The sequence below is a fragment of the Sinocyclocheilus grahami genome, unplaced genomic scaffold, assembly GCF_001515645.1.
Source record: "Sinocyclocheilus grahami isolate Dianchi unplaced genomic scaffold, SAMN03320097.WGS_v1.1 scaffold42.1, whole genome shotgun sequence".
Classification (NCBI taxonomy): Eukaryota; Metazoa; Chordata; class Actinopteri; order Cypriniformes; family Cyprinidae; genus Sinocyclocheilus; species Sinocyclocheilus grahami.
This window is the reverse complement of record NW_015505221.1, coordinates 2090887-2102897: the sequence shown is the minus strand read 5'-3', so window position 1 is coordinate 2102897 and position 12011 is coordinate 2090887. Positions and strand designations below refer to the sequence as shown.

Sequence of the window (12011 nt, the reverse complement as noted above, 5' to 3'; positions counted from 1 at the left end):
GAAGAATCAAAGCTCATCACAAGTAGCTTCGCCACAAGCAGAAGTATATACTAATATATAGAAGGTGCACAGAGTCATTCATGCAAACACTAAACACCATCATGGTAGCACACGATACTTAAATAATGCATTCAACTTTCATTAAACAACAGAAGATGTAACATAAAGCCCAAATATACATAACTAATAACAAAAACTATTAGAAAAATGATTATTTAAACAAAACACTTTCAAATGTGGAGTGTCATGCAGGGAATTCTGGGAATATCAGTTTACATTTTTTGACTGCAAATTATACATTGATTTGTTATTTTTACTTCTAAAAACTGTAAAATTAACAGCATTTTACTGTAAAATGACATTGAAATGTCTGGTTAGATATTTTACAGTTTTTCCCTGTATATAGTACGGGAACTTACTGTTAACCTATTAACAGTTTTTTTTCCGTAGCGTTTTTACAAAATGTTACAGTTAAAATTACACGTATTTTTTACAGTGTATGTACGATACTATAGGCTACAATAATATACTATACTATAGGCCTACTATACTAAACTATGCTATACTATATTATACTATACTATAGGCCTACTATACTAAACTATACTATACTATAGGCCTACTATATAGCTACTATACTATACTACAGCGTACTATATTTTACGATAGCCCCCCCACCCCCCAAATTTTTTTTATAAATAAATAAAAATGAAAGTTACAAAAAATTTAATTACAAAATAAATAAAAAATAGTAGTAATAATAATAATAATAATAACGACTGTTATGTGTAACGTTTCCTGTTAAGTCTATTTGATTCATTTGTATTGCCGGTGTTCAAGTGATGTAGTGTTGATTTCAGAATACTAGTGAGGATTAGCAGATTATCATGTTGGAATGAAACAGGTGCAGTTGTACTCAGCAAATCTGAGCTGCATGCAGTCGGGTCGTGCGTGCTCTGTCCTGACGTCAGCTGTTAATAAGACTGCCTCGCGCTATCGACTGTGATTTCACTGGAGTGTGGCGAGACAAAGGCATGCTGGGAAAATAGATGATTGTTCTCTCTGTCACTACAGGGGCCCTAATAAGAATATGAAAATAAGACAATTTTTTGTTTGATCATAGTACAAACGTAGGCTAGATGTGAAATAGATGAATAGAGTATAAAGCAGATATAACTGGTACAGGTAAAATGTTAATACGGTGGTCTAATATGTAACCACACACACACACACACACACACATGAGAGAGCGTGTGTGAAAGAGAATAAAAATCAGTATCAAATCTCTTTAACATCACACCTATTCTGTCTATGTTTAGCTGACAGCTCCTGTACTCTTATTGGCTGCAGGTAAACTGAGCCCTTCCCATTGGCTGTGAGAAGGCTGATGTTGATTGGCCTATTGTTTGCACTGTGCTCATTAGCACTAGCGTTAGCGTGTAGGCCTGATGTCAAAATAGAAACAGTGCACACAGCATACTGACACAGATGGCACAGCTCCCATTTTGGCGAAGATACACAATTCAGATAACAGAGATCAACTATAGTAAAACAAACATATGCATAAACACACATCTTTAAAAACTAAATGTTGAGCAAATAAAATGATTGTTAAAACAGGTTACAACACAAGGCTACCTGCAATGAGTCAAATAAAGGTGCTTCAAAAGGTTCTTCAAGCGATGCCATAGAAGAACCATCTTTGGTTCCACAAAGAACCATTCAGTCAAAGGTTCTTTAAAGAACCATCTCTTTCTTTCCTTTTTGTAATCTGAAGAACCTTATTTCGCCACAAAGAACCTTTTGTGAAACAGAAAGGTTCTTCAGATGTTAAAGGTTCTTTATGGAACCATTTAGAAAAAAAGGTTCTTCTATGGCATCGTGAAGCACCTTTATTTTTAAGAGTGTACATATGGAATAAAACTAATTTAGGAATAGTCATCCACAAATACTGCACAAACATACAGTGGCAGATAATTAATGGTTTCCACTGATTTTTATTTATTTCAACATAAATTTACTAAAGTTGTCTATAAAATAATCAGTACTTTAAAGTATTGTAAATACAAAGTGCTGGAAATACAAAATCAAAGTGCTGGAAATACAATATCAGTGCATTTGATGCTTTATATTAATCTATTTGATGGTGCTCATTTAACATTTCAGGAATTTATAAACTGTGCCAGGATTTATGATTGATTGCATTCCAGTAAAATTACTTTTAACATCGATGGAAGAAAAAGAAGAGCAGGAACACACCAGTCTGCATTCCTGCACTCCGAATTGGCTTACATTGGTGGGAACATATTAAAGGTAATTGAGGCAATCCTGATTTAGATCTGATGAATGAATTAATCAAAAAAATGAGTCAAAAAAAAAAAAAGTAGATTGGCATACAGAACTGCTTATAAATTGTGAATGAGTTTGAACAGGTTGTATGCTGGGAGCTTTAATAACATGATCAGCTATGCATAGAGGACTGAGCATTACATTTACAACACTTCAGATAGTAAAGAAAATATATAGATAAATTAGGGCATTGGATTTTCAACAGATGCATAAATATCTCACCACTCATTTTTAACCTTCAATGACTAATGAAGGTCTGCAGAGCGAGTGGGGCATTGATTATTCAGGGTATTATTAATAACATGTCAGCTACACATTCACAATACATATATCATATATAACATCTTCCAACGTAGCGCTGATAAAAATAGAAGTCATTCTGTTATTACAGTTGCTGAGAATAATGGAAATTCAAGTGATTAAAAAAAAAAAGATTCCTCAAACTAAAATAAATATTTTAAATAATTTTAGTTACAAAGGAAAAACCATCAGATTATCTTCCAAATATATTAAACATGAGGTTTGATTTGACAACTGTCATTATTAGCAGCTGAAATTTTGGAAAGGTATGTAACTATAAACAATGAACGCATCTATATCGATCTTGATTACCTCCTGATTGTTGGTTAGAATCATATTTGCTTTAATTCAATAATAATTATATTTAACTAATTTGATTTAATGTAATATTAGTGATTTTTGAAGGGTTAATCTGTCTTTAAATAGCCAAACTTGCCTCTGGAAATAAAAACCCGGGGACAGAAATTTGCTGTGAGAAAAAATAGAAGAGAAAGACATATTTAAAATACTGTTTTACTATAGACTTAAAAAATAAATAAATAAACATTCAGCAAGAAAAAAAAAAAGTAACACTGTCCAGAGCAATACTTAACCCTACACACTGCCAGAAAAACGTAAACACAGTCCAAACGCAAAGTAACCACACTGGTCTGCCTCTAGATTGAAAGGTAAGATATATTTATATATCTGTTCCATGTCAAATTCTGTCATTCTGACAAAATGCCATGCTTAAGCTATGTCTAAATAAATAAATGCTACCAAATGTGGAATTATGCAGACATTTCAGATGAAGTGCTTATGGCAGGACTTCTCTGTACAGGTAAACCTACAGGTATGTTTGAACATGACTTTATCATTTCAATAATATAACAAATTATGTCTAAAAATTATTAATCCAAACTCATGTGGCACATAGAACCTTTAAACCTGAAGACTGAAGGAAAGGGTCACGTCATGGAGCTGATGTATGACTTAACTTACTATGCATGCTGAATGGAGAACTGTCTCTTCCATACAGATTGCACTGTGTGTGTATTGTGTATAGGTTGACTTACCTGCCAAGTTGTCCACCTCTTTCTCCTGCAGTAGACTGACAGCGTCATCGTCCCCCTCGAGCATCAGCTCAGTCTCAGGGTTCTGGCTGACCACCGCCTGGCCACGGAAGGCCTTCCTCCCTCTCAGGGCCTCGTCTTCCTGAGGGCCTGCAGGGAGACAAGGGTGATGAAAACAGACAATATGTGTACTTAAGCACATTTGAGAATCACAAGGCATAACAAGTACATTAAAAATACCTATACAAATACATACATTAAAGATTATACTGTGTATAATATATATATATATATTTTTTTTTTTTACGAGTCCGAAGAAAATCAATAAGGCATGATAGATAAAGATTGTGGTTGCCAAGCAATGTAGGAACTTATTTTATTTTATTTTAAAGACCCATTCACAAAAACGATAACGCTAAAGATAACTATATTAGTGTCCATACCACCAGACAATAACGTTCTGTTTCTTATAAGCATGTGCTGCAGTTTTGGTGTCTGCCACTTTTAATGCTTGCAGTCTTTAACGTAGGATGGATTCTGATTGGCTGATGTTTTTATCATTCATCAGCTGACAAAAAAAAGGTTCTGAAAGGGATTCCAATTATATTGTTTCTCTGTGCCATTATTAGTTACAGTTGTGGTGTGGAATCTGATATTATTTTAAATTTAGACTGATTTTTAGAGCTATTTTAGAACTTTATCATTATCATTACAGTTAACATCCTTTGTGTCATTGGTCACCAAACTCGGTCTTGGAAGACCGGTGTCATGCAGAGCTTCTCAACACACCTGCCTGGAAGTTTCTAGTATGCATAGTAAGACCTTGATTAGCTGGTTCAGGTGTGTTTAATTAGGGGTGGAGCAAAACTCTGCAGGACACCGGCCCTCCAGGACAGAGTTTGGTGACCCCTGCTTTGTGTGAACAGGCATTAACACTTTATTTCTGGGATGTCTTGCTATAGGAACAAACTCTGTCTGGCGTGAATATCAGCAATGATGTCAAATTGTGTAGCACTTGTTATTTCAATATCCTGACTGGAACCACAGGCAAATTATTACGCTTTACTCATTTGTATATTAGACACATTTTAAGACACTTTAATTCTCCCTTAAAGAAACTCATGATAAAGCATGTGTAGACCCGTCTACATTTCCAAGTTCATTAGGCATAATGAAATCTACTCTCTAAATCTGGACTAAAACAAGATTTAACTGACAGCGCAATTAAGTGACTGCAGTTACCACCAAAGCTCATCACACAGCCTTATCAGAGGGAAAAAGAAAAATGATGCAAAAAAAGTGTGGAGTCATTTTTTTGTTTCGAACAAAAAAGATTCATTCATCAGCTTTAATTACTAAAGAAAAGAGAGAAAAATGGCAGTCAGGATTCGTCTTGTGTAAGGTCAGATTTGCCTGAGACACCTGAACAGAGAGATTCTGTGGAAAAAAAGGAAATAAGAAACGCTTATCAGAAATAGAAAGTGTCTGACACTCTTTTGACATGTTTCTTTTCAGTGCAGTGTTTCAAATGTTCCCTACACTCCCGTGGGGTTCATGTACCTTGTCTCAAAGCAGTCACGTTTGAATGCTGTCAACACCACTACACAGATGAAGAAGGAAAAAGAGAGGGAGAGAGAGGGGAAAAAAATAAAATAAAATAACATAGCGGGCTTCCTGCTCTGTCACATATCTCAGGAGCTTTCATCAGAGCCAAGGAAGAAGTGGGACCGCTTTTCGGAAATAGGGAGCGTGTAACATTTAGAGGCACAGAGCCAGCGAGCGGTCATGGATCAAAGCAGACTGAGGGAAACTTAAGACTGTAATTCTGTAAACCGTCATTATGCCTGCATTAAAGCAGGGAGAGCTGATGGAGCTGAGCTCCTGTCTTGACTGGCAAGATAAAGCTTAGGACCTCAGTGCAATGCATACAACATAAACCAGACGGATTTTGACAAGAAAATGATCCTGAGCAAATGGAGAAAGTTTGAGGGGGAAAAGTGAATTAAAAAAACTATTTAGCTTTATGTTTTAAACAAGAAGGCAACAAGAAGGCAAACAAAAAGTACATATATAAAGTCCCAGCGGACCTAGTCACTGCACATAGTCAGTTGTTGTATTTGTTGCTAAATTGTAGATGTTCTTAGTTCTGGCAGCCCCTAGTAACAGCTACAAACATCATTGATGCTCATATATCATTCCATGTTCACAATTAATCAATTTTATATCACTAAAAATGAACACTCTGTTGGGGGAAAAAAAGGTTGAATATTAACTAAACCACTGGATAACGCATCATATCAAAGATTAACATTAATCAACGTGTGCTCTTTAACATTATGGTCATCTATCCGTGCCAATAGCACAACCACCAGGTTATTTGTCATACATGCAAAACATAGATCAAAATGTAATTTTTCAATGATATCCATTTGTTTCTTCATTAGAACAAATTTGGAGAAATGTAGCACTACATCACTTGCTCACTAATGGATCCTCTGCAGTGAATGGGTGCCGTCAGAATGAAAGTCCAAACAGCTGATAAAAATATCACAGACTATTAAATAACAACATCTTCCATAGCCAATCCCCTATTGTCCTCTCACATCAAAATCCACAGGCACATTTGTTTAAAACTGTTTTGGTCTGTTTTTGCTTGTAAACAGTGCTTGATCTGTGCATATTTCACTCCTGATTCAGATTAGATGACTTTTTTATTGGAGAAAGCAGTATTATGGATAGAGGACTCGTATTTTAGTTGGAAAAAAATGATGTGAAGATAAAAAAAAAATCTCTTAATGCTGGATTTATTTAATACAAACATGCAGCTTTTCCCTTCACACAATGTTAATTGATGTACTAGAGTCATGTTGTGGATTATTGTTATGTTTTTATTAGCTGTTTGAACTCTCATTCTGACGGCACCCATTCATGGCAGAGGATACAATGGTGAGCAGGTGATGTAATGCTTCATTTCTCCAAATCTGTTCCAATGAAGAAACAAACTGGGCCTGGGGACCTGGGAGTAAATTTTCAGTATTCCTTTAAATCTTTCCCTGTGATCCTGGGCAAAACAGTCTGATTTTTTTATTGAATGAATTACTGTATATTTACGTTTCTCCTGTGTCATCCACACTGTAATGGATTCTGGCATCATCTTCTGTGCAAAAAATACACGCAGTGCTGCCACATAAAGTTAAGTTAGGAACTTGGCTATAATTATGTTCCTACCTGTTGGAACATCCTTCACATCGGGGGCGCTTTGAATCTTGCCTACAAAAGCTCACTAGGTTCTGGAACACAGTGATGCATGTTCCTATTTTGAGCAATGACACGGTACAGAAGCTTCCTGTTTTTTGTCTTAAATGGCAAGCCTTTGATAGAAAGCCTACATGGCCACATATATAAGATATCTAGTAACATAGACGATCATTTGTCAGTCTTAGGAATGAGGCTTGATGGGAACTCGAGATCGCTACAACTCAGACCTCCCCAGTGACTCGAAAGAACCCCTCACTTGTATTGTCAACCACCTCGTTTATCGGCACCCCCGAAGCTCGCTCACTGGACTCCTGTGAGCCCTCATGGTCAATAGTGAGGCTATTCAAGCCCAGCATGGCTTACCCGCTCTGCCATCAGAGGGTTTATGTTACCCAGGGCACAAATTTGGCATGACGCAGCAGGGTTGAGAAAGACCAGGTGATGGCTGGTCTGCCAGTAGTTGTGGGACTTGAATGATGTTCATGCTAAAAGCTTGGATCTGATCCATACAGCCGGGGGACGGGGAACTGTCATTGACTGACTGACATATGTATAGAATAACAAACAAATCAAAATGTGCTGAAGTAGCTCTAAACTTATATCCAATGACTAGCACAATATGATGAAAACCAAATATTTGAAGTGGGCTCAAAATAGCACCTTCAGTGGCGCAAAACTGTTACTTGATAAATGCAAGGAGAGTTGAGTAGCTTGGGGTTTTGAAGGCTTCGGAAAAGGAAAGAAAAAAAGATTCTCGTTTGCAATTCAATTCTGTCATTCCATCACTATGTGACTTCTTCAACACACCGATCTCTTTACTTGGCCTTTTTCTTTCAAAAGTCACATCAAACGAAAAAAAAAAAAACTGTGCATAGCTTGTGGCAAAGGAAATTTTACAGTTTGTGAAAGCAGCTCCCAAGGTGGAAATATTTAAGTGCTCGGTAGTTTTACTGTTCAAGTTTTTTTCAGATGAGCTAAAAGGCTTCAAATAGGCCTCCATTTGGTTGGTTATTGTTGCCCAGAGTCCATGTTTTATTTATGGTTGGAGCTCTAGAGTATTTGCCTTGCACTTTTATTGCCTCACTTGAGTCATGCACACTTGTAGCCTTAAATGAAAGAGCCCCAAAAATTAGGAAACAAATATATATAAAGAATGACATAATATTCCATTTAAGCAGTAATTGCATCTGATGTGTCTTTCCATTCTGGGATTGACAGATGAGATGCCTTTTGTAAAAATACAAAATGTACTAAGGGATTGTGAGATGTGTAGATGTATGTCTCTGCAGTTAACTGATCTATAATAACTCAAACAAAATGTTGCACATGTGCCATAAGTGCATTCGCACACAAACAATGTGGCAAAGTGGGCTTGCTGCGCTCGTCGATCAAATGCCAGGAATTCTGCAGTCAGCTCTGGAAAAAGAAACCCAACTTCGTAAAGTGAAACCGGAGACCCATGCAAAGTTTTTGTTATGGTTTTACTCATGTGAGAAGCATTTGGTATCACACATACAGAACCAATATGGCTGATTACAAGCCCCACATTGAATCCATATGCACAGAATTTCGCAGACAGCTCCACAGATTTAGAATTAGAATGCCTGCGTGTTTAAATATTTGGGCTAGTTTGATTAGGCTTTCACATGCTAATTAAAGGAATATTCCAGGTTCAATTCAATTTAAAATGAATCAGAAGTGGTATAAAGTTAATTATCACACAAATTCATTTTGATTCGGCTCTTGTTTTCTTAAAAAAATTATAATAATAAAAATAAAAATCAGGGTACCGGCAGAGATTTTAAAACCAAATTTAAGATTTATTAAAGACTTTTCATTAAAACCTGCATAAAGAAAATTAAAGAACAAACCTGAACAAATGCATCACTATGCTAATATATATGAATTATATAACTAAAATAGATCGATATTGGAGTTAGCATCAACAGCACCGCATTTTGACTTTGAATTTACAGCACTTACATTTATTTAATTAAATCATATAGTTTTGAAGTTTAATGATAACATTAGGTTTTATCACAATTCCTTTTATCAAAAATCCACATCTATTTTAAAATAGAAATTATTACTTTTGTTATGCCATTTAGGATATTTTAGACATTATATGACCTTACATTTGAATTTAAGATGTTTTAAGGACCTTTGGGGACCATGAAAATGCATGTTATGTTGAGGCACTTACAATGGAAAAGAATGGGGAATTTTTTTAAAAAGCACTTATATTTATTTTGTTAAAAGGTTAAATATATTTTAAAATTGTTTAAACAATTATTTTTACAGTTATTTTAGGGTTTTAGGCATTGTCATGACAACAAAGTTTAAAAACTGAAAAGGTTAGCAAGCAATTTATTTCCACACTAAAATCATGTTAACATGCATACTGTTTACGTCTTGTGGTTATACAATGTAAACAGTGAGTATTTTAACGTTTACGGATTGGCCCCAGTTACTTCCATTGTAAGTTTCTCATCGTAACCCAGATTTCTGCTTTCTTAAAGTCCCCATGAAATCAAAATGAAAGTTTTTTGGGTGTTAGTATCAATATGTTAGTCTTAAGGTTATCTATAAGGCAGTGTGCTCCAAAACAGTGACAAATTTCGCATTTAGAAGATATAAGCATTCAAAGCTTGCAGATTGTCACTTCCGCCAAAATGGCTCAATGATTTTTTTGACGTCACATCGTACTTCAGCTTCTCATCAAACTTTCTGTCCAATCAAATGCTCTCTAGAATCCTAAGCCCCCGCCCCCTACACTATAAAATATACGCTGAAACGGAGGCTGAAATCGGTCACTTGTCCACAGAATTTATATTTTCTGTAGGGGACAGGGTACGATTCAAACAGTGTAAATATGCTTTCCATTGTGGAAAAAAAGAAGTCTGGTTTCGCGCTGTGTCACGCTAACCACCGCACCGCACACACACTCTGCTCCGGTCCAGAGACATGATAGCACAGAGTGCGCGAGTCGGCGCAGACCACAAAATGTATCGGAGCTATTTTAATTCTACACAGAACGCTATATTTTATAGCAATATGGATGAGATTGTGGCTGGCATACCCTGTCGAATACAGCTTTACGGAGCTCAACGGCTCTGAATGGCTCTAGACCAAGCTGTGATATAAACGAACGCTATTGGCTATTTTAAAAAGGGGCGGGGCTGCTTGATATGTCCCGCCCCGTCTTGCTGTTTCAGTTGAAATGACGTCAACACATAGAGTAACGCTGCGTGTTTCTAAGCATTTCAGGGGACCTTTAAGCAAACAGTCAACATACATTTTTGTGGTAATCAACATAATTTGTCGATTTGCTTCTATTAAATTTGTATTGAATCATCACACCTCTCTTAAGTCCGCTCTTTCACTCTTTCTCTTATAACAAGCTATAAAGAGCTCTGTCCAGAGAGGTTCATTAGGTCAGGGCAAAGCTGCTCACCTGAAAATGAGACTGCAAGGACACCCGGAGGTAGAACAGGCTGTTAAAGAGCAGGATCAATATTAAACTGACTTCCATTTCATGCTTGCCCAATTCCAATCAGCTAACAATATACTCGGCCACTCATGAATAAGGGGGAAGGTACAGTATCAAAGCCTGAGACCGGCATGAAGCACGCTCACTATTTTGTCAGCATGGCTAATAGACTAAACTGAGCTATTTTAAAGCAAAAGTTCCCACAGACATATGCAAAGGTGCCTGGGAATGAGGCACAGAGCAGTATGGTTTATCAAATGCTTATACAACATGTAGTCAGCCGTTTGAGGTCCCATTAAATTCAGGCTGTTCCTCTATTTTCAGTGAATGAAGATCATATTACAGCCACAGAAAATACATTAAATTACCATGAATCAAATATAATGATGTTGTTTCTAGGGTAGTTAGAACATTTTTCGAATGAACCTGAGGCATATTTCATGTCCACCCATGTCATTTTGCACAAAAAGAAATGTGAAATATTGCTAAAGCGCTGCATATGTTCTAATGCAGACAAGCTCTATGAAAATATGTCATTGTGAATAAAAACAAGCCCCATATGCAGTGACTGCTGTCAACTGCCAGTTTTCTGACATTTGAGAGCAGTCACTTTTCAATCTCTTTGGTTTCTGGCAAAAAGAATGGAAACTTATATGCACCCTTAACAGTTAATTCATTCAAATCACCTACGTTAACTCAACGTACCACAGCCGCCAGTCACAAAAGCAGCTGTAAACCTCCACTACTGCCAGTTCAGCAAAGCACAGAGCTACTGACTTTTGCAGTTTCTTAAAATGATGATTTATATATCCTATGCAAGTGTTACATATAGTTTTCATTATAGTGAATAAATAAGAGTGCTTTTAAATACAATGAACTAAATGAATAAAATCAAATAAAAAAAGAAAAATATTATTATTTTTAAATTTGTATTTTTAAATTGTTTATATTTTATTTTTAGTAAAAAATATACACTGCATTAATTTTTTTTCCCGTTTTGTTTATTTTGAATGTATTTATTTAAGTCCATTGCATTTATAAGCTTATGTTTAACTTAAAAGCTTAGCACTGTTCTGCTGGTTTAGGAAAACAGTCCCTCCGTTTCTATAAAACCCATATAGAGAAGTCGATCTTTGCTGTCCCTCTCTCTCAGGCTCTCTCTATGGCATTGTGGGGGCAAGATCTGACTACAGGCAATCCCTTCCACATGACAATCTTATGCATTATTCCACTCATTAAGGACTGGTAGAAGCCTGGGGACCTCAACAAGTCCTCAATCACAGCGGCCCCAGACACTAGACCGCGGGTCCACAGAGACGCACTGACAACTTACCAAGGACAGGCAGAAAAAGAAGCCGGGCCAGAGGAATACTGCAGAGGTGTGAGCTTCTGAAGAAATGCGGGAGATATACTGGGTAATACGTTTGAAAGACAGCGTGGATTTTATATGGTGGCAAAATGAATTAGTGGGGGGAAAAAGTCTGTTGTGACATGAGCAGGGGCCACCTGCAGGTCAAGGAACAGCTGGCATGTGTATGTACGAGAGTGCATGTGTGTGTTCT

The 12011-nt window shown here is 36.6% G+C and overlaps 1 protein-coding gene across 1 annotated transcript in view; it reads right to left on the bottom strand.

Annotated features, from left to right (window-relative positions):
* LOC107582280 (neurobeachin-like) overlaps positions 1–12011 on the bottom strand; it is a 288543-nt gene that overhangs the window by 79248 nt on the left and 197284 nt on the right. Inside the window, exon 39 of the mRNA XM_016268046.1 lies at positions 3705–3851. Within this exon, the coding sequence (XP_016123532.1) occupies positions 3705–3851 (147 nt within the window). The remainder of the gene's footprint in view (positions 1–3704; positions 3852–12011) is intronic.